Source organism: Chiloscyllium plagiosum, chromosome 20 (genome assembly GCF_004010195.1).
Source record: "Chiloscyllium plagiosum isolate BGI_BamShark_2017 chromosome 20, ASM401019v2, whole genome shotgun sequence".
Taxonomy (NCBI): domain Eukaryota; kingdom Metazoa; phylum Chordata; class Chondrichthyes; order Orectolobiformes; family Hemiscylliidae; genus Chiloscyllium; species Chiloscyllium plagiosum.
In genome coordinates, this window is record NC_057729.1 from 25,597,798 (window position 1) to 25,622,269 (window position 24,472).

The 24,472-nt window shown below is 39.8% G+C and overlaps 1 protein-coding gene across 5 annotated transcripts in view; it reads left to right on the forward strand.

Annotated features, from left to right (window-relative positions):
• ttpal (tocopherol (alpha) transfer protein-like) overlaps positions 1–24,472 on the forward strand; it is a 44,974-nt gene that overhangs the window by 17,429 nt on the left and 3,073 nt on the right. For all 5 annotated transcript variants that reach the window (XM_043710308.1, XM_043710309.1, XM_043710304.1 and 2 more), the window contains 3 exons: positions 8,672–9,149; positions 12,133–12,326; positions 23,323–23,433. In XM_043710308.1, coding sequence (XP_043566243.1) covers positions 8,681–9,149; positions 12,133–12,326; positions 23,323–23,433 — 774 coding nt within the window. In that variant the 5' untranslated portion in view covers positions 8,672–8,680. The remainder of the gene's footprint in view (positions 1–8,671; positions 9,150–12,132; positions 12,327–23,322; positions 23,434–24,472) is intronic.

A 24,472-nucleotide genomic window follows, 5' to 3' on the forward strand; every position in this document is an offset into this window, starting at 1 on the left:
TAACAACTAGTTACATGACATTTAAAGTACATGACAGTCTCCTGTGAGACACTGGGCTCAATTTAAAAGTATACATTACTATTAATGAAGCATTCTGGATAAAGACAACAAGGCTACGCATTTAAACCTGGCTAGCTCCTTACAGGACATCACTTTTAGACCCCAATGGGTGGAACAAATCATGTGATGCCTGTTAATCCTTTCAGATACCAACTGCTTGAAACAACATTCCCCACAAACTTTGTTTTTTGGTTATTAAATTCTTTATACATTTGATTCAAATACATTAAGTACACTTACTGTCACTCCATCACTTCCCAAGTCTCTGACTTAATAAACTAAGTCAATCCAGCAGTTTGACTGAGTTTCCTGATTGAATATGTATTGAACTGAGTGAATCATTGTTTAACCTTGTTCCAGAATTGGCAAGATTTTGATTTTAAACTCTGTGTTGTAGTTCGCTGCTCGTTGCTGATGAAGTTTCCATTCTTTCTGACAAACATTGTTGTCTATCCATGGGCCTGATTTGTGGGGTTAACAACCTTGGAAAGATAGGGAGCTGAGATTAAAGTCTTCTCTCAATCAGTGGTTCTGATGAGAAGCCACATTGTAATGCACTGGAGCAGTGCTTCAGTAGAACTGTGAAGTCTGTGTTCTTTTGACTGTTTGGACTCGCAGGTAGATAGGATAGTGAAGAAGGTATTTGGTATGCTTTCCTTTATTGGTCAGAGTATTGAGTACAGGAGTTGGGAGGTCATGTTGCAGCTGTGCAGGACATTGGTTAGGCCACTGTTGGAATATTGTGTGCAATTCTGGTCTCCTTCTTCTTATCAGAAAGATGTTGTGAAACCTGAAAGAGTTCAGAAAAGATTTACAAGGATGTTGCCAGGGTTGGAGGATTTGAGCTATAGGGAGAGGCTCGCACAGAGGGTGGGATGTGTATGGAATGAGCTGCCGGAGGAAGTGCTGGAAGCTAGTACAATTGCAACATTTAATAGGCATTTGGATGGGTATATGAATAGGAAGGGTTTGGAGGAATATGGGCCAAGCGCTGGCATGTGGGACTAGATTGGGTTGGGATATCTGGTCGGCATGGGAGGGCTGGACCGAAGGGTCTGTTTCCATGCTATAAATCTCTATGACTGTATAACTAGTGATCTGTTGAAATCCTAAAATGGTTACAAATTTCTCAAATATCTTTGACAATCTGGTCCATTATTGGATATAAGCACATCTGGGATTACATGAGTGACACATTTTTCAGGTGGCATCTTGACAACTGAACCTACAATGATGAAGGATCATACTTCACTATCATAACCGAATCTAATGCTGTCTTCGATATATCTTGTCACAATTATCATAGGAACAGAGAACAAAGGCCATTCAGCCTGTCAAGCCTGCTCTGCCATTCAGTATAATCATGAATACTTTAATGCATTTTCCTCACTCCCATTCCCATAACCCTTAATGTCATTGGTAATTAGAAATCTATCAATCTCTTCCTTAAAGCTAATCAAAGACTGAGCTTCCTGTGGTAGACAATTCCAAAGGTTAGTAAAAAAAATTCTCTCAGTACTAAATGACATCCCTCTTATTTTTGAATAATGTCCCCCATTCTAGACTCCCCAATCAGGGCAAACGTCTTATTGGCATCCACCCAGTCATTCCCTTCAATTATTTTGTAAATGCCAATTAGATCACCTCTTATTCTAGTCATAGAGCATGGAAACAGACCGTTCGGTCCAGCTTGTCCACGTTGACCATGTTTCAAAACTAATCTAGACTCACTTGCCTGCGTTTGACCCATATCCCTCTAAACCAGTCCTATTCATGTACTTATTCAAATATCCTTTAAATGTTGTAACTGTATCTGCATCCACAACTTCCTCTTCCATTCATGAACTACTCTCTCCGTTTTAAAAAAAATGTTGCCCCTCATTTCCTTTTTAAAGCTTATGACCTTTAGTTTTGAACTCCCCCACCCTCGAAAAAAGACCCATGCTATTCACCTTATCAATGCCTCTCATGATTTTATAAACCTCTATAAGGTCACTCAGTGGAAAAAAAACCTAGCATATCCAGCCTGTTTATATATCTCAAACCCTCCATTCTCAGTAACATCCTGGTGAATCTTTTTTGAACCCTCTCCAATTTAGTAAGATCCTTCCTATAGCAGGGCAATTAGAACTTCACACAGAAGAGGCCTCACCAACATCTTGTAAACCTCAATATAATGTTCCAACCCCTGTACTGAAAGGTCTGAGCAATGAAGACAAATGTGCTAAATGCTACCTTAATTATTTTGTCTACTTGTGACACAAATTTTTTAAAAAATGTACCTGAACCCTTGGTTGTCTCTGTTCAAAAATATTACTCAGGGCCTACTATTAACTGTAAATGTCCTGAACTTGTTTGTTTTACCAAAATGCAATAACTTGCATTTATCCAAACTCCAACCACTGCTCAGCCCATTGAATCAATTGATCAAGATCTCTTTCTAATCTTAGATAACCGTTTTTGTTGTCCACTACACCACCAATTTCAGGTTTCACAACATCTTTCCGATAAGAAGAAGGAGACCAGAATTGCACACAATATTCCAACAGTGGCCTTACCAATGTCCTGCACAGCCAATTTGGGTGTCATCCACAAACTGAATAACCATGCCTCCTATATTCTCATCCAAAGCATTTATATAAATGACAAAAAAAACAAATTCTTTAAAATTCTAGTGAATACCCAGTTAGCCAATATCTTTTCATAAGATAGTCCCACCATCCCAGCAATAAGTCAAGTGGACCTTTGTTGCACTCTCTCAATGACATAATGTATTTCTTGAGATAAGGAGATCAAAACTCCACGTAGTACTCAGATGCAGTCTACAATTGAAGCAAGACCTCATTACCCCTGTAATCAAATCCTCTTACATTAAAGGCCAACATTCCATTAGCCTTCCTAATAGCTTGCTACACCGGCATGTGAGCCTTAACTTATCTCTTACCACTTATAAAACATCTGCACATCTGTTTTTCTGCCAAAGTGGATAACCCGATATTTTACTACATTATATTCCATTTGCCATGTTCTAACCTACTCATTAAGCCTTTCTAAATCCTGAAGCTGTTTTACACCTTCCTAACATAATACCTTTCCATTCAGCTTTTCTCCTTTCTGCTTCTAATTTCGAAATATTACATTTTGCCTCCACCTCAAAAACCATTGAAATATGTTGTACCCTATTGCAGTCATAATGAGAATCACCCATTTATTTCCTGCTGTTTTCTGTCTGTTAGCCAATCATTAATCCGTAAACAGTATGTAACTTCTTATCCAAGGAACTTTGATTTTACAAACCTACCTCCTGTGAGGAACTGTAAAACTTCAACAAGGTTGTCAAACACAATTTCCCATTTGCAAATGTATGCTTTCTCTGCTGAATCAGGCAGGCATCTATCTCATTATATAATAGATTCTGTCATTGTTCCTCCCACTGATGTAAGATAACCAGGTACTTCCTGGTTTTCTTTCCCACTCTGTTAAATAGTGGGGTGACATTTACACATTCCTGATGAAGGGCTTGTGCCCAAAATGTTGACTTCCTTGCTCCTCGGATGCTGCCTGACCTGCTATGTTTTTCCAGCGCCACACTTTGACTCTTGACGCTTACTACCTTCCTATCTACAGGAACCATTCCAGAATTGATAGAATTTTGGAAGTTAATCACCGTTGCATCCAATGATCTCTGTAGCCAACTCCTTCAAGGCCCTGAGATATAGACCATCAGGTCCTGAAGATTTACCAACTTTCAGCTCCATTAGTTTTTGTAGCACTGTCTTTTTCCCAATGCTAAGTTGCTTAACTGTTCATTCTCCCTGGCACCTTGGATGCCTAGTTATGGGTGATTTCTGGTATTTTACATAGCAAAAACAAGCACAGTTTAATTATTTATTTAGCTGGCTTCTCTGCAGTATCTCTCTGTTTCCCATCACAATTTTTTCTGAGTTTGATTGTAATGGGCCCACATTCATGTTAGCCAATTGTTTCCATTTATTTACTTTTTCTGTTTCTTTTTGCGAGATTGCATTCTCCCCTTCCTTTTCAGTTCCTTGGTCTTCCATTGTTGTACTCCACAAGGCTTCCAATACTCAGAATTACTGCATTTCTGGAAATCTTACAGACCTTCTTTTTTGGTCTCATTCAATCCTTGAACATCCTTTGTCAGCTACGGTTGACTGACATTTTTTTGATGATTCTAACGTGTAACGCTCAAAACTATTCATTCCCCTTAGAATAAGTATGAGCTTACTCTGAAAACCCAGCAAGTTATTCCTGAAGGGAAAGTAGAGAAAACAAAGTCTTAAACACAAAAGAAACACCCAACTTTTACTTTAAAGATTGGTGATTGGGTATGGTTAATATTTCCAATCAGCTGCTTTCCCTGCAAACATGGCATCATGTTGCCATTATTCTCAGTACAGTTAAGCCAATCAATTTCTGTCTTATTTCCTCACCCACTCACTCTTCTTCTGGAGACTTCATTTCTGGGCACAAACCTACTTAAATCACCTCGTTCTATCTCTGCCCCAAACTCTCACTTTGACCCAATCTCCCAGTTATTCACTCTGTCTCAAGTTTACTCAAATTCACAACTGATCTTGGAGGAACCTTTTTGGGAGAGGTCACAGCACAGAAACAGATAAGTAGTTTTAAGTGTGGCCTTACAGTAAGTCTGCAGTAGTGAGTAGAGTGGGTTCTTTCTTGATTATATGTTTTATTGAGATATGTCTCTTGATTAAACTTAAAATATAAGCAATAAGTATTAAGTTAGCCTGGAGCAGTGTTTTGTAGAGGAACAAGACTGTGCTGTTTTCTGGGTCTGCAGATTGGAAGAAGCAAAAATGGCCCTTAGTAGAGTGATGTGCTCTTCTTGTCAGATGTGGGAGTTTAGGGAGAGTTTTTGTTATTGAGGATTATATCTGCAATAAATGCAGTTGGTTGTGAATCCTATCAGATCAAATGGATTGTTTGGAGACACAGTTAGAAGCAATGAGGAATTTACAAGAGCAAGGGGGTGTGATGGAACACAGTTGTAGGAAGGGAAAAAAGTCACAGATACATCACATAGATGGGTTAACTCAAGGAAAGGTAAGAGAGGTAGGCAGGTAATACAGGAATCTTCTGTGGCTATCCCCATTTCAAACAAGTTTGCTGTTTTGGAAAATGTAGGAGGTGATGGATTCTCAGGGGAATGTGGCACGAACAGCCAAGTTTCTGGTATTGAGACTGGCTGTAATGCAATGAAGGGTACGTCGGGTTACAAGAGATCAATTGTATTTGGGGACTCTCTAGTCCAAGGCACAGACAGACTTTTCTGTGGCGAGCAGCTAAAAAATCAGAATGGTGTGCTGCTTACCTGGTGCCAGGGGTGAGGATGTCTTAGAGAGGTTGCAGAATGTTCTCAACGGGGGAGAGGGGCCAGCAGGAGGTCATTGTACACATTGGAACCCGGAACCAATGACATAGGAAAAGAAAAGGATGCGATCCTGAAGGGAGAATATAGAGAGTGAGGCAGGAATTTAAAAAGGAGGTCCTCGAGAGTAGTAATACCTGCTCTACTCACGGTGCTACGAGCTAGTGAGGCTAGGAATAGGATGATAGAGGAGATGAATGCATGGCTGAAGAGCTGGGTGTATGGGAGAAGGATTCACATTTCTAGATCACTGGAATCTTCTGGGGTAGAAGTGACCTGTACAAGAAGTACACATTGCACCTGAATTGGAAGGGGACACATATATTCTGAAAAGGAGATTTGCTAGAGCTGCTTGGAAGGATTTAAACTCATAAAGTGGGAGGGTGGGGCATAGGGAGATAGTGAGTAAAGAGATTAATCTGAGACTAGTACAGTTGAGAAAAGAAGTGAGTCAAACAGTCAGGGCAGGCAAGGACAAAGCAGGGAACAAGTTAGGACTGATAAATTATTTCATTGCAATAGGCCTGATAGGGAAGGCAGATGAACTTAGGGCAGGGGTGGGATCATGGGGCTGAGTATCAGCAATTACAGAAACATGACTCAGAGGACTGGCAGCTTAATCTTCCAGGATACAAATGCTACAGGAAAGATAGAAAGGGAGGCAAGAGAAGAGGGGGAGTGGCATTTTTGATGAGAGATAGCGTTACAGCTGTGTTGAGGGAGATATTCCCGGAAATACATCCAGGGAAGTTATTTGGGTGGAACTGAGAAATAAGAAAGGGATGATCACCTTATTGGGATTGTATTATAGACCCCCAATAGTCAGAGGGAAATTGAGAAACAAACTTGTAAGGAGATCTCAGTTATCTGTAAGAATAATAAGGTGGTTATGGTAGGGGATTTTAACTTTCCAAACATAGACTGGGACTGCCATAGTGTTAAGGATTTAGATGGAAGGGAATTTGTTAAGTGTGTACAAGAAACTTTTCTGATTCAGTATGTGGATGTACCGACTAGAGAAGGTGAAAAACATGACCTACTCTTGGGAAATAAGGCAGGGCAGGTGACTGAGGTGTCAGTTGGGGGGTACTTTGGGGCCAGCGACCATAATTCTATTAGTTTTAAAATAGTGATGGAAAAGGATAGACCAGATCTAAAAGTTGAAGTTCTAAATTGGAGAAAGGCCAATTTTGACTGTATTAGGCAAGAACTTTCAAAAGCTGACTGGGGACAGATATTCACAGGTAAACGGATGGCTGGAAAATGGGAAGCCTTCAGAAATAGGATAACGAGAGTCTAGAGACAGTGGAGTGCCACAAGGATTGGTGCTGGGTCCACTACTTTTTCATCATTTATATAAATGATTTTGATGTGAGCATAAGGGGTATAGTTACTAAGTTTGCTGATGACACCAAAATTGGAGGTGTAGTGGACAGCAAAGAAGGTTACTTTGGATTACAATGGGATCTTGATCAGGTGGGCCAATTGGCTGAGGAGTGGCAGATGGAGTTTAATTCAGATAAATGCAAGGTGCTGCATTTTGGGAAAGCAAATATTCACAGGACTTATACACCTATGGAGTGTTGGCTGTACCAAGAGACCTTGGAGTGCAGGTTCATAGCTCCTTGAAATTGGAGTCGCAGGTAGATAGGATAGTGAAGAAGGCATTTGGTATGCTTTCCTTTATTGGTCAGTGTTGAGCACCAGAGTTGGGAGGTCATGTTGCGGCTGTACAGGGCATTGGTTCGGCCACTTTTGGAATATTGTGTGCAATTCTGATCTCCTTCCTATCGGAAAGATGTTGTGAAACTTGAAAGGGTAAGAAAATACTTACAAGGATGTTGCCAGGGTTGGAGGATTTGAGCTTTCTGGAGATGTTGAATAGGCTGGGGCAATTTTCCCTAGAGCAAAAGAGGCTGAGGGGTGACCTCATAGAGGTTTATAAAATCATGAGGGGCACAGATAGGGTAAATAGACAAGGTACAAGGTCTTTTCCCTGGGGTGGGTGACTCCAGATCTAGAAGGCATAGGTTTAGGGTGAGAGGGGAAAGGTATAAATGGGACCTATGGGGCAGCCTTTTCACGCAGAGGGTGGTGCATGTGTGGAATGAGCTGCCAGAGGAAGTGGTGGAGGCTAGTACAATTGCAACATTTAAAATGCATATGGATTGGTATATGAATAGGAAGGGTTAAAAGGGATATGGGCTGGGTGCTGGCAGGTGGGACAAGATAGGGTTGGCATGGACGATTTGGACCGAAGGGTCTGTTTCTGTGCTGTACATCTCTATGACTTTATGACTATATGAGATGAAGTTTCCCTCACACTGACCAACTCTGACTTACTCGAATTATGAGTCTGCCATTGAAAACCAGTACCATTGCACCAGGCCACTCTTGTACAATCTTGCTTTAGCAGACATGGAAGTGCTTGCCAGTGTCAGAACCTTTGGCATTTTCACTTTGGTTGCCACAACCCCAGCTATGCACCACTTTAAACACTGCAAGTCAGGACGGTAAGTGACTGTACTTTTGGAAAAGTCATATCTGTGAGAGGCATGTTGGCTCCATGTTTTACCAACAGGGACCTGGGAGTCCTGGTGGAGAGGAGGGTTATCCCCCTTCCCAAGGAGCACTAGAACTTTGCAGCCTGCTCCAAAGTTGCCTCTTGGATCAGTGTGTGTTCTCCAGTCCAAAGGAACATGCAGCAATGCCGCAAGAAAGTCCTTCTGTGTTCCACTAGACTAAGTGTCACCATCTCTGTGTCTCTGCCACCTCCTGCTCATTTCTCCTATTCTCACTGTTGCATTTGGTGTTTTCCCTCAATGACTCATCCACCTCATCCTCCCCAAACTACTAAATCTCCCTTCCCAGCCAGATATGTAGCATTGGATGTTATTGTGAGCAAGAGTGCCTGTCATAGATTAGGGTAAGTTGAATGCCTTGGATGCAATTAGGTCCTTTTGCTATTATTTAACAAAACAAAAGGAATTCAGGCTTGCTAACATTCCTGTAAAGTCAGTTCTCGAACATCTTGGTATGAAGGAAGTAATGACACAAAATGTCATCATTTTAAAAAATATATTGGTAGATGAGGGGTTTTATTTTTGTTAGTTAATGCATTATGCTGTTTCAATGGATAATGACGCATTGTAGATTGTAAACAAATAACTACTTTGATTATCCATTCTTTCCATTTAGCATTTTTTAATGGAAGCAGAATCTCACAAAGCACTGATGGCAGAAGAGAGTGCTTCCTGTGATGGCGATGCCCCTTCAATGCCACTAGAGCTTCAGTTACAAGCCTCCCCGAAAGCACAGCCATATGTGTGCACTTTGAGTCCACAACTGATTGCTAAGGCACAAGAAGAGCTTCAGGAGAAACCTGAATGGAGACTGCGTGATGTGCAGGCCCTCAGAGACATGATTTTAAAAGAACAACCAAACTTAAAAACACGTTTGGATGACCCCTTCTTATTGCGTTTTCTCAGAGCTCGCAAGTTTGATTATGACAGGGCACTGAAGCTTTTAGTGAATTACCATGCAAGCCAAAGGACTTGGCCAGAGGTGTTTACAAATTTGAGGCCGTCTGCAATAAAACATGTTCTAGATTCTGGATTTCTTACTGTTCTACCTTATCCGGATCCATTTGGTCGGTGTATCTTGGTAATTCGACCAGGTAAATAAACAGAATTGAACAAAATTCTTTTTGAAAAACATAACATAAGGTGTTAATATAAAATTGAAAGCTATCTCATTATCCAGGCTTAAATTTAATCAAAAAATCCAGACTGTGTGCAATGGTAGGATATGTACAAAGCTATTGGAGTTTCCTTTTTAATTCGTTTGGGATAAGGACATCATTAACTAGACCAGCATTTATTGTCTGTCTTATTTGTTCAGAGGTCGTTAAGAGTTACCCAAATTGTGACTACAGACCTACAACATGTAATAATACTACACTGGATTTTTTCCCTAACCAGATGGATTTTTACGACAGTCGACAGCTATGTGGTCACCTCTGTAAGCCAGCTCTGTATTCCTGATTTTATTGAATTCAAATTTCGCAGTCTGCCATGATGAGGTTCAAACCCTTGTCCTAGAATATTGGCTGTGGTTTTGGATTACAAATCCACTGACATTACCACTATGTCACTGCCTCCAATAGATTGAATAAGTTAGTATGATTCTAGTCCTATAAAAAAAATCTTCCTGCTGGACCAAAATAGTGCTCAGTGACACTTACATGCTGATGAAATATTTACATAATTAAAATCATAGGATTGTTAATTACAGATCGGCAGTATGCTTTGGGTAGCAATCATTGGTTATAGAGACATTGAGATGTACAGCACGGAAACAGACCCTTTGGTCCAACTTGTCCATGCTGACCAGATATCACAACCTAAGGTAGTCCCATTTACCAGCACTTGACCCATATCCCTCTAAACCCTTCCTATTCATATCCCCATCTAAATGCCTTTTAAATGTTGCAATTGTACCATCCTTCACCACTCCCTCTGGCAGCTTATTCCATACACGCACCACCCTCTGTATGAAAAGATTGCCCCTTTGGTCCCTTTTATATCTTTTCCCTCTCACCACTAACCTATGCCCTCTAGTTCTGGACTCCCCCACCCCAGGGAAAAGACTTTGCCTATTTATCCTATCCATGCCCCTCATGATTTTGTAAACCTCTGTGAGGTCATCCTCTCAGCCTTTGATTCTCCAGGGAAAACAGCCCCAGCCTATTCAACCTCTCCCTATAGCTCAAATCCTCCAACGCTGGTAACATCCTTGTAAATCTTTTCTGAACCCTTTCAAGTTTCACAACATCCTTCTGAGAGGAAGGAGACCAGAATTGCACACAATATTCCAACAGTGACCTAATCGATGTCTTGTACAGCCGCAACATGACCTCCCAACTCCTGTACTCAATACTCTGACCAATAAAAGAAAGCATACCAAATGCCGCCTTCACTATCCTATCCACCTGCGACTCCACTTTCAAGGAGCTGAGAACCTGCACTCCAAGGTCTCTTTGTTCAGCAACACTCCCTAGGACCTTACCATTAAATGTATAAGTCCTGCAAAGATTTGCTTTCCCAAAATGCAGCACCTTATATTTATCTGAATTAAACTCCATCTGCCACTCCTCAACCCATTGGCCCATCTGATCAAGGTTCTGTTGTAATCTGAGGTAACCTTCGGTGTCCACTACAATTCCAATTTTGGTGTCATCTGCAAACTTACTAACTATACCTCCTATGTTCATATCCAAATCATTTATATAAATGATGAAAATTGGTGGACCCATCACCAATCCTTGTGGCACTCCACTGGTCACAGGCCTCCAGTCTGAAAAACAACCCTCCACCACCACCCTCTGTCTTCTACCTTTGAGCCAGTTCTGTATCCAAATGGCTAGTTCCCCCTATATTCCATGAGATGTAACCTTGCTTACCAGTTTCCCATGGGGAACCTTGTCAAATGCCTTACTGAAGTCCATATAGATCACGTCCACTGCTCTGCCCTCGTCAATCCTTTATTACTTTTTCGAGTACTAAAATTTAAGTTGTATCGTACTATTGCTGACAATTAGCTGATACCATTCTACATTGTCTCCTCACCACTCAGCCATCTTTATTTTGGGAAGGCTGCATGTGTACTCTTATTTGTTATTTAACTCGGTTTTCAAGGCAGTAATTTACACGGACAAATGTTACATCTGTTATCAGAGACATTACTGACAATTGTACGCAATTGAGAATGCACAGTTTTAAACATTTTAGAAATCCAAAAACCATTTTTAAAAGATTTTCCCAGAGGAGCAATGAAGCTAAATATTTTTTATTAAATATATAGAACTGTATGACATTCTATACTTTATTTGTTTTCTGAACTTATGATCTGCTTTATGAAGGTTTATTTTTCCTCTCTCTTCCAAAAATTATCTTTTTAGTTATTTTTTAAGCTCACATTCCATTTCTGTGTTTCTCTTTGCATTCACCATTGTGTGAAGTCCTTGATACCTGACTGAAAAAGGTTACCAAAATATTTGGTCTTTACCTACGATCAAATTGAGGACCACCAGTAATCCCCATACAATAGTGAGGATTTTTTCTGTTTTAGTTTATGTAATTATTCAATTGTTTAAAAACAAGGAACGTGTACTCCTTTTGAATTGAGGAAGGTCCTGAAGACAGTGATTCTTGAGAACTGGCTGCAATAAGATAACATTTGGAGAACATAGCGCATATTTTATACCCACGTACTCATGTACATCCCTTCTAGATCTTTAAGGAATTCTGTGAAATATTCAAGAACTAATTATTTGCTTTTGGGCCTTTTTTATCATAAGAGTTAACAGCAAAGGGTTAACCTGACAAAAATATCATCTGAATTCAAATATAAGGTGACCCAGTACAGTCCTCGAAATATGTACATTTCCTGTTGAAGTGAATTGAAAATTAGAGATTTAGTTATCGTAAATTTTTAGATATTTTTCAATACTACCTTGCCATGAAGTTTTAATAGACAAATATTCATGGTTTGAGGTTTCTCAAGTTATATTATTGGCCAACAAAAAGGTTATTGTATTTTTAGGTGTAAGTTTAAAAACCCTTAAGCACACAGCTACTGAATGTTTCTTTATATTGTAGGAAAATGGAAAATCGGTGATTATCCCATTACAGAAAACATTCGTGCCATTTATATAACATTAGAGAAACTTGTTCGAGCAGAAGAAAATCAGGTGAATGGAATAGTAATCCTTGCAGACTACAGTGGAGTTACTTTGTCCCAAGCTGCACAACTTGGTCCATTCATGGCCAAAAAGGTCATTGGAATTCTTCAGGTAAATATAAAACTCCATTTTTTGTCACCTAACATTAAGCAGAGCTGATATCAACCCTGATGTGCCTCACCGATAGACTTTTACATTTTTTCTTTCTCTGTCAAAATGACATAAAATATGTAACCAATTCAAGAAATTAAATTGCACCACTGCAGTTCAATAGCAATTTGGGTCTAAAGATGCTGGTGCTATTTTTTATTTAAATTCTATCAAAGCTCAAAACAAAACATTCCAAATGAGTGCAATATAAAGTGAGATTCCTCGTGAATTTAAATCCAAGCGGTCCTAAAAGTAAAAATAAATTATTTACCTTATTGCTGCTATGTTTTCTAGAATTATTCACTTCCACATCTTCCAGGACCAACTACTAAATAAGGCTATTAATTTGTTTTCTATCTTCATGAGTCAATGTCCCTGATTTACGCTTTATAGTTATTGTTAACAATTTATTAGGATTCAATTTATCTGCACCCCCTAGAATAGGTATCTCTGAGGTACCTACTCTCCAGTGCAAAAATTGATGGTTTATTTAATGTCTCCTTGTGATAGAAGTGTCCTTTAGTGAATTAATCCATTCCACGTCTCTCCTCATTGACACACAATCTAGGCTTTAAATGCTTTTAATCTCATTATGGGGAGAAGATAGGAGATTGCTACTAAATTGAAATGCTTAGACAGTCAGTGCAGTTGTGAAGAGCTGAATGGCCTCCTGCACTGCAATAATTTTGTAATTTAGAACCTTTATTTTCAGTCCAATCTTAAACATATGTCAAATCTTCTTTCTGACACCAACGTACTTTACCATCCCATAATTGTTATATATATTAGGTCTGGTGTCTTTGCTCACTGGTGTAATTTCCTTAACCGTTTATGATAGAAAAATCAAAGGTCCGTTCTAGAGAATCCTATTGCTACTCCCACAATAGATGGCACAACTTATTCTTGGTGAACTTTAGCTATCTACAGAATTATGTTTAATGTTTGATCCCCTTATTTAATTAAAGGTTTCAACCCTAACCTTTGCATTATATTTCACCACTGTAATATCACTTATTTTTCTTCACAATGTTATATTTGTCTCGATTAGATTGCTGTACCTTAAACATCTTAAAATCATTTAATTCTCAAAACTTAAATTGCTCTTTCTACACACAGAACAAGTTCCATCATTGTAAATTTACCTCATCCTTACCACATACCCCACTCCCCTTCTGATCTAAGTACTTATTTTATCAAGCTTCTTGACATGTATGTTACCAGTATGAGACCATAAGACATGGAAGCAGGGATAAAAATTATCACCCCTCAAACCTGTTCTGCACTTCAGCATATGCAATTCAGTATAATCAGGAATGATCATCCACCTCAATGCCACTTTTGCACCCACTTCCCATGTCCATTAATCACATATTTGATCAAAATTCTGTCAACATCAGCCTGAAACATACTCAACAATAGAATAGCAGCAATTCTTTGGAGTGTAAAATTCCAACACTCTGAGTGAAGAAACGTGGCACCTCGGTCTTAAATGTTTATTTAACCCCTTATCCTGAAAGTCTGTTTCAATGTTCGAGAGAAAATAATCTATTTTGTCAAGGCTATTTAGAATCATATATGCTTTAATGAAATCATCATGCATTCTTCAAAACTGTGGAAACTATAGGCCCAACCAGAAACCAGACAAGTGAACTTTTGCTGTGTCACCTTCAGGCATGTGTATTTTTCCTTAAATTTAGAGACAAAACTGTACAATTCAGGTGTGGTCTTAGCAAAGCCCATACAATTTTAGCAGCACCTCCTTATTCATACTCCAATCACAACATACCATTTGCCTTCTAAATTGCTTGCTGTACCTGAATGCTAATTTTCTGTGTTCCAATATGAGTAAACCCAAGTCTCTCTGAACATCAATGTTCACACATCTTATAAATATTCTGCTTTTCCATTCTTATTCCCAAAGTGAGTAACCTCATATATCCCCATATTATTATTATTCTATCTACCATCTTGTGGGCTAAAATTTATCAATAATCAGCTATCAATTTTGGCAATTTTCATTTCTCTGTGAGCCCCAGGAAGATGTTTCATGCTATTCTCCAAAACACCCCTCATCTTCCCTCTTGCTAAATGTGAAAGTATTTGTCTTTGCTGGTATCTCCAAGGGTACCCGGCACTGCCATCATTTATAGAGCCCAGCAATGCAACAAGTCAAGTGCTGCCAGGCTGGAGTTGTCCTTCACTTCAGACATAGTGGGAAGGCAACCTTCTCAGCAACACTCCCTGTAAGCTGTGCACTGCCTCAATGTTCTGCTTACGGCAATTGGCATCAGCACACCGATCACTTCTGGTTCCAGAAGTCGCTTCTGCACACAGGTCTCAGAGGCCCATACAGCTACAAAGAAAATCAGAATGAACACTGCTTCTTGGGGCACATAGGTGGCACAGCTGACACTTCATTAAAAATACAACTGCACATTTTGTAAATGTATTGCTATTTAAGAACAAGCAGTATAGGTTGTCTTTTCTCTCATCCCACCTTAAAAGCCTGCCTATGCTTTCCTCCAATTCCCAGTGTAGCCTATAACTTAGTCACACCAACTAGTGAGTTTCAGTGTCTCCCTGTCAAGATCAAGATGGTTGTGAACTTAAATGACACCTCTTTCACCTCCCACAATAACACATGTCCTCCAATTCACTGTCATCTTTCCCCTACCTTCACATGTTGAGTTGCCCCCTTGACAATTATTGTTCCCTCTGTACCCCGGCATGCTTCCAGCAATCCGCACAATCGACTTCTCTAACTTCCCCACCACAACAGTAACCCCTGACACCCAGGATTGTGGCCTAACCAATCTGACCAACTTGGATGGACAGCCCCAGGTTTTTTTTGCATCTGGTTAATCAGTCCCTTTCCTTTGGTATATTGCCTTATCTTAACTCATAAACCGGAGGATAATCAACGTATAATCAGCTGCTACTTGAGGTCTGCATCAGTTATTTCACAGACCTGTACTCTTCAGGGATCCGCTATGGACACAGGGCAGCTCACATAATTGTGTGTTGCCCACACCATGAGTTTACTTTCTCATGTTGCTATTTCTGGACTTATAGCTGTAGTACGACTCACTTGCTGTTTGTTTTCAAAGAATTCCAATGACTTCTGTTTCTTTTACAAGAGTAACACAGCCTTGAAAACTGATGTGTTGCAACATACAAATTTAACGTCCATATTAAAAATGCAATTAAATGCAAGTTATAATTACCTTTTGTTAACCTTGACCCTGAAGGAGTAAAGAACCCACAAATGTACTAATTAGGATTAGGAGTAGGCCATTCTGCTTCACAAGCCAATTCCACTGTTTTATAAGATTGTGGCTGATCTGATTGTACCTCTTGCTACATTTTCCACTAAGGTAATTATAGTTTGCATTTAATTGCATATTTAATAGGGTCGTTAAATTTGTATGTTGCACCACATCAATTTTTAAAGCTGTGTTACTTTACTTTTATTCCCTCTACCCTTCAACGCCTTTGTAAATCAAGAATGTTTGAAATGTAGTTTAAATATTTGTGGAAGTTGTAAATATTTTTGAGCATGTTTGATAGGGACTTTGAAAGGATTGCGTGAATTGTAAAAGGAATAGAAATACTGGTCTGTGTGACCTGCTGATCATTGACAGGGAAATACTATCACCAAGAAGGAAGTTAACATAAGAAAACCATGTGTCAGACACAAAGGAAAGATGCAGACAAAGGAAAACTGTAGCAGAGGGGAGTAAAGAGAAAGCACACTTAGCAGTAGCTTTATGTATTTAGTTGAACAATCAGTATGTCAAAGACAGGCAGTCATCAATTAAACAAATTTGCTGCTAGTGTTTCAGTTTTGTAGGCTTTCGTAAATATGGCTAAGGAGGTCTACAGCAGTGTGCCATTCAAATTACATGTCTCTGTGGATCATGGATGGAATATGGTTGCCAATAAACCTGGTGAGATGAATCAATGCATGGAGAAGGAAAGAAATCCTATGTAGGAAACAGTAAACTAAAAATCGGAACTGCATATGGTACCAAATACCTGCAGGGAATGAATAAAATGCTTGTGGATTTGTAAGATATATTTAATTTTTATGTCTTATGGTTGTCACAATGGGATCATAATGCCACATAAGTTTCTTAAAGTGAGGTTTTTTTCAATTCATGGGGTGTGCATTTCACTGACCAGGCCAGCATTTATTGCTCATCCTTGAGAAGGTGGTGGTAAGCTGTCTTCTTGAACTGCGTAGTCCACATACTGTAGGTTGACCCACAATGCCCTCAAGGAGAAATTCGTGAAGGAATAGCAAAATATTTCCAAGTCAGGATGATGAGTAACTAGGAGGGGAATGTGCAGCTGGTGGGGTTCCTGTGTATCGGCTATCCTTCTCCTTCCAGATGGAAATGAGCGTGGGTTTGGAAGGTGTTGTCTAAGTAGGTTTGGTAAATTCTGCAGTGCATCTTGTAGATGGTAAACACTGCTGCTACTGAGCATCAGTGGTGGAGGGAGTGGATGTTTGTGGATATGGTGCCAATCAAGTGGGCTGCTTTGTTCTGGATGGTGTCAAGGTTCTCGAGTGTTGTCAGAGCTGCATCCATCCAGCCAAGTGGGAATATTCCATTACACTCCTGAGTTGTGCTCTTTCAGATGTTAGACAGGCTTTCCAAAGCCTGGAGGTTAGTTACTCATCACAATATTCCTAGATTCTGATCTGCTGTTGTAGCCACTATGTTTATGCAGCAAGTCCAGTTGAATTTCTGGCCAATGCTATCCAGTGGGACAGGACATATGCAAGGATGGTAATGGTGGTGTTTGCAACAATGTCTGTAAGGTATGATTCTGACTGGCAGGCTATTGCTTCACAAGTCTGTGCGACAGCTCTCCCAATTTTGGCAATATCCTCATACCTTATTAAGGTGGACTTTGCAGGGTCAACAGGGCTGTTTCTGCTATTGTCTTTTCTGGTGCCTAGGTCAAAGCCAGGTGATGTGTCCAGTTTCATTTCTTTGGGACTTTTTAGAGATTGATACAACTGAATGGATTGCTAGGCCATTTCAGAAGGCAGTTGAGAGTCGACCACACTGCTGTGGATCACATATAGGTCAACCAGATGAGGATGGCATATTTCCTTCCCTGAAGGACATTTATCACTAGATGTGTTTTTCTGACAATCAACAATGATTTCATGGTCATCAGCAGATTCTTAATTCCAGATGTCTTTTGAATTAAATAAATTCCTGTCTAATGATAATACAATTTGGCCTTTCCCTCCCAATATTTGATATTTGATCAGTCAGCTGTAATAGTGTCATCTTCCAGTTCTTTTTTTATTGCTGTCTGGCCATGTTGGCTGAAGCTAAGCATTTGGCTTTTCAAATGTTGATGATGCATCATAGCAACGTTGTTGTCCACAATAGGGATCTGCCTATTCTGTTAATGTCATTGTGTGGAAAGCACGTCACCATCTGAGTAATCTGTGTTTGATTAACAGAGCAATGATCCAATGAGAATAAAAGCAAAACCAAACACAGGAGAAAATTTAACAGGTTTCAGTTTCTTTTTTTCTCATCCTGATAATCACTAAGCAATGATTTCTGTGGAAATCACTGTTCTTTGGTTTTTGAATACTGGAAGTGCTCACCAAGAACAGTAATTTAAAAATCTTATAATGTTACTTAGAATGTTACAGCGCAGTACAGGCCCTTTGGCCCTTGATGTTGCGCTGCTCTGTGAAATCAATCTGAAGCCCACCTAGTCTACACTATTCCATTCTCATCCATATGCCTATCCAATGACCGTTTAAATGCTTGTAAAGTTGGCAAGTCTCCAACTGTTGCAGGCAGTGCATTCCATGCCCCTACTACTCTCTGAGTAAAGAAACTACCTCTGACCATCTGTCCTATATCTATCACCCCTTAATTTGAAGTTATGCCCCCTCGTGCTAGCCATCACCATCCAAGGAAAAAGGCTCTCACTGTCTAACCGATCTAACCCTCTGATTATCTTATGTCTCAATTAAGTCATCTCTCAATCTTCTAACAAAAATAGCCTCAAGTCCCTAACCTTTCCTCGTAAGATCTTCCCTCCATACCAGGCAACATCCTAGTAAATCTCCTCTAAATCCTTTCCAAAGCTTCCACCTCCTCCTATAATGTGGTGACCAGAACTGCACGCAATACTCCAAATATAGCCTCACCAGAGTTTTGTACAGCTGCAGCATGACCTCATGGTTCCAAAACTCAATCCCTTTACCAATAAAAGCTAACACACTGTGGTACTTATCTGAATTACTTGTTTCCCAAGACCTCTGATTATATTATAATTAAACAATAATAACATTACAGTAGCAAATTACATTGGTTTCAATTGATTTTCCTCTGGTTATTAAATAAATCTTCCAAAAATCTCTGCAGGATCTTAAATTTTTATCCGATTGGCAGGAGTAGCTATGAGAAAATATTCATGTAGTGTGTTTGGGATAGTTTCCTGGAACAATGCGTTATGGATCCATCCAGTGATCAGGCTATTTTAAATGTGGTGATGGGTAATGAGGTAGGTTTAGTAAGTAATGTCAGTGTAAAAGATCCCCTAGGAAACAGTGACAGTGGTAAAATTTAGCATTCAATTTGAGGGAGGAACTTGGGTTGGAAACAATTCTGCTAAATTTAAACCAGGGTTATTTACAAAGGAATGAGGGAAGAGCTAGCTGGAGTGAACTACGAAAGGAGTTTAGCAGCAAAGGTGGTTGAGGAACAACGTTAGATGTTTAAACAAATAGTTCCTGACTCAGAACAAAGGTATATTCTAGTGAGGAAGAAGGATCCTAGGAAGGGGCTAGGTTAACCAAGAAACTTAAGGATATTGTCAAATTAAAAGAAAAACATATAATGTGGCAAAGATTAGTAGTAAGCCACAGATGATTGGGAAAGTATTAAAATCCAACAAAAGATGACCATAAATTAATAGAACAAAGAACAAAGAAAATTTACAGCCCAGGAACAGGCCCTTTGACCCTCTAAGTCTGAGCCGATCCAAATGTACTGTCTAAACCTGTCAGTCAATTCCTAAGCATTGTATCCCTCTGCTCCCCACCTACTCATGCATCTGTCCAGACGCATCTTAAATTAATCTACCGTGCCTGCCTCTACCACCTCTGCTGGCAACTCATTCCAAATATCCACCACTCTCTGTGTGAAGTACTTGCCGCATGTATCCCCTCCCTTCAACTACAACTCTCTGTCTCCTGTTGCTCAACCAGTTCTTTATCCACCTAACTAGAACACCCTGCACACCATGTGACTTCACTTTCTCCATTAGTCTACAGTGGGGAACCTTACCAAATGCCTTACTAAAGTCCATGTATATGACATCAACAGCCTTTCCTTCATCTAACAAGTTGGTCACTTCCTTGAAGAACTCTATTAAGTTGGTAAGGCACAATCTCCCCCGCACAAAACCATGTTGCCTATCACTGATAAGCTAATTCTTCTCTAAATATAAATAGACCCTATCTCTCAGTACCCTCTCAAGCAACTTCCCCACCAACGTCAGGCTCACTGGTCTGTAGCTACCCAGAATATCTCTACTACCCTTCTTGTACAGGAGAACAACATGAGCAAACTTCCAGTCCTCCAGCACCTCACCTGTATTTAAGAATGCCACAAAGATATCTGTCAGGGCCCCAGTTATTTCCTCTCTCACCTCCCTTAGCAACCTGGGATAGACCCTATCCGGTCCTGGGGATTTGTTCACCTTAATAACCTCTAGCATACCCAACACATCTTCCCTACTTATGCCAGCGAGGTCCAGACTAATCAAACTTCTATCTCTAATCTCAAGATTCATCATGTTCTTCTCCTCAGTGAACACTGATGCAAAATAATCATTCAGAATCTCGCCCGTTCTCTCAGGTTCAGCACACAGCCTTCCTTCATTTTCTTTTAGTGGACTAATCCTTTCTCTAGTTACCTGCTTGCTTCTTATATAAGAATAAAATGCTTTGAGATTTTCCTTAGTGCTGCTTGCTAAAGCTATTTCATGACCCCTTTTAGCCCGTTTGATTCCTTGCTTAAGACTTGTCCTACTCTTTTGATATTCCTCCAGGGCCTGTTCTATTCTTAGCTGCCTTGACCTTATGTACGCTTCCCTTTTCCTCTTGGCTAATCGTACAATTTCTCCTGTCATCCACGGTTCACGAATCTTGCCCTTCCTATCCTTTGCCTTCAATGGGACATGCCTATCCTGCACTACCATTAACCTATCTTTGAAAGCCTCCCACATCTCAAATGTGGACTTCCCTTCAAATAGCTGTGTCCAATCCACATTTCAGAACTCTGCCTAATTTTGATATAATTGGCCTTGACCCAGTTTAGTACTCTTCCCTTAGGACCACTCTCTTCTTTATCTATGAGAATTGTGGTCACTGTTCCCAAAGAAATCCCCCACCACAACTTCTACCACTTGTCCTGGCTCATTCCCCAGTACCAGGTCCAATATGGCCCCTTCCTTCGTCGGACTATTGGCATACTGCTCTAGAAAACTCTGCTGGATGCTTCGTACAAATTCTACTCCATCCAGACCTTTGACGCCAGTCAATGCTGGGAAAATTAAAATCTCCCATCACCACTACCCTATTGCCTCTACATCTATTCATAATCTGTTTACCAATTTGTTCTTCTACCTCACGCTCACTGTTGGGAGGTCTGTAATACAGCCCCAACAATGTAACTGCACCCTTCTTATTTCTCAGCTCCACCCATAATGCCTCACTACCCAAGACCGCCATTGTGTCCTCCTTTAGCACAGACACGATATCGTCCCTGACCAGCAATGTAACTCCACCCCCCTTTTACTTCCCTCCCTATCCTGTCTGAAACATCTATATCCTGGAACATTTAGTTGCCAATCATCATGCCCTTCCTTCAACCAAGTCTCTAATGGCAATAATGTCATACTACCAGGCACCAATCCAAGCCCTAGGTTCATCTGCCTTACACACTATTTGCATTAAAGTAGATGCAGTTCAGGCCACCAGTTCTTTTGTGCTCACCTGCTCTCTGCCTACTCTTCCCTTTATTAATGCTATCTTCATAATTCTTACAGTCTCCAGTCTCCATCTCGCTGCCTACTTGTTTTCTCTTCTTGTTCCCAGTCCCCTTCCACATTAGTTTAAAACCTCCCCAACAGCAGTAGCAAAAACTCCCCCAAGGACATTGGTTCTGGTCTGTTTCAGATGTAGACTGTCCATTTTGTAATAGTCCCACTTCCCCAGAACCGCTCCCAATGTCCAGCAAATCTGAACCTCTCCTTCCTACACCATCTCTCAAGCCATGTGTTCATCCTGCCTATTTTTTCATTTCTATGCTGGCTAGCACATGGCACTGGTAGTAATCCCGAGATCACTACCTTTGAGGTCCTCCCCTTTAACTTCTCTCCTAGCTCCCTGAATTCTTCTTTCAGGACCTCATCTCGCTTTCTACTTATATCGTTGGTGCCTATATGCACGAAGATAACTGGCTGTTCATCCTCCCAAGAAAAAACTTGGAGGGTAAACTTGGAAGAATTAATTGAGGAGATAGCAAGCAGAATAGGGAAGTAGTGGATGTAATATGTTTTGATTTCCAGAAGGCATTTGATAAGGTACCACACAATAGAACATTTATTAGATAAGAGCCCATAAGTGCTAGAAGTAGCATATTTGGCTAACTAATAGAAGATAGAGTTGGGATAAAGGGGGCATTTTCAAGAGGCAACCTGCAACTAGTTGAGTGCCAAATGGATCGGTGCTCGGGCCACAGTTATTTACAATATGTTTTAATGACTTGAATGAGGAATTTGAATGTAGTATAGCCAAATTTGCAAACGACATAAAAATATTTGGAAGTGGTAAGGATAACACGAGGAGTCTGCAAACAGATATGGTCAGGTTGGGCAATGGGCAAAAACTTGGCAGATGGAGTATAATGAGAAATGTGACGTTATGCACTTTGGCAGGAAGAATAGCAGAACTGAATATTATTTAAATGGAGAAGACTGCAGAAGGCTACAGAAACAAAAGGATTTGTGAGTCCTTATGCATGAATTATAAAAAGCTAGCATCCAAGTTCTAGCAGGTAATAGGGAAAGCAAATGGAATGTTGGCCTTTAATTCAAAGGGATTGGGAGAATAAAAGGGATGTTTTGCTAAAGTTACACAGCTGGAATACTGTGAACAGTTTTGGGCCCCTTATCTAATGAAAAATATATTGGCATTGGAGGCATTCCATAGAAAGTTAGTGAGGCTGATAACTGGGAATGGAGGGACTATATTATGAAGAAAGGTTGATAATTATTCATAGGAGAGTTGACAGAGTAGATGCAGAGAGGTTGTTTTACCTTGCGTTCGAGTCTGGGACTGGAGGACGTATTCTCAGATAAGGGGACACACACTTAAGACAGAGATAAGACATTTCTTCTCTGATGGTAGTGAATCTGTGGAGACTTTACTGCAGAGGGTTGTCAAGACTGGATCATTAAACACATTCAAGGCTGACATAGACATTTTTAATCAGTACTTTTGGCGAAAGCGCAATTAAGCGTTATCAGGTTAGGCATTATCTAATTGAATGGTGGAGCAGACTGAATGGCATACTTCTGCTTCTACATCTTATGGTCTTATAATCGAAGATGTCTTTGTTCAATTATAAATTAATAAATGAATATGGCACAACACGTAAGCATCAAAGATCAGGAAATGTAGATGGACAATAAGTATATACTCTATATGCAAAATATTTCTTTCTATATTGTTTTTGAACTCTGGAAGATCTTCTGGTGCTATATAATATTTTTGGGTTGCATGTGCAGTGCTTTTAATCAATCATTCCTATAAAACATTGTTAAATATGAAAAATGAATAGAAATTGTTTTCATTTGCTACTTTTCGTAACTGTTGCAGCATTACACTTTTCACTTCTCTTCATAGGATGGATTTCCGATGAGAATAAAAACTGTCAATGTCATCAATGAACCCATAATTTTTAAGGGTATTTTTGCTATCATAAAACCATTTCTAAAGGAGAAGATGACAGAAAGGGTATGTACTTTAGTTTTCTTAGCACATTGTGATACACATTCAAATATACAATTGTGTACTAATGTAGAATTATCCTGTGTATATGAATATGAAGGGTTTGGAGGGGTATGGGCCAGGTGCTGGCAGGTGGGACTAATTGGGTTGGGGTATCTGGTTGACATTGATGAGTTGGACCGAAGGGTCTGTTTCCATGCTGTACATCTCTATGACTGCTATGTATGACTTTCATTTAGAGGCTTTGAATTGGACTACTACTTTTAGAAGTCCATTAGACCTTTGCTCCAAATCTTCCATATTACATTCTAAGCTATCAAAATAAATAGCATATTATATTGTTCAGCATTTTATATACAATGTTTTAAAATAGACTCCTAGCATCTGCAAATCAAAATACCTGCACATCTGGATTTGTTATATTTCATTGTATTTTCTCAATCATGGAGAATGCGCTAACTGGTAAAGTTGCTTTTGCACTTTTCCAGTAGTGTTTTGAACTATATTCTACTTCTAAACTCCCCGGAGGCTTAAGAAAGCAAAGATTACACATCACTCTCTACTATCTTAGACTTTACTTGAGTTCATCTTCATTTCCACTAAAGGAGCAAAATGTAATAAGTCAAATTTGTTTTATAACTAAATTGCAGATGGTAAAGAGGTTTACACAAATTAACTTTTTCACCCATTCTCTCAAATATTTCCTTTAATGTAAAACAAAAACAGTAAGTGCTGAAGAAGCTCAACACATCTGGCGCATCTATAGAGAGAGAAACTGAATTAACGATTCTAGTCCAGTGACTCTTCGTCAGAACTGAAATTAGTTCAGTTCTGATTTCGGGGTGGGTTTGGGGAAGAAGTGAATGAGTGAATCATGGTGCTAAGGGAGGGGGAGAGAGGGAAAAAGAAGGAGAGGCAAACAAAGGGCATGCTCATGATAAGTCAAGAGGGGGATAAAGGCAGAGTAGGATGCTAACAAGAAATGTGAATAGTTGAAAATGGATTGGCTGGGCTGTGTGACGATATGTGGCTTTAAGAGGTGTAC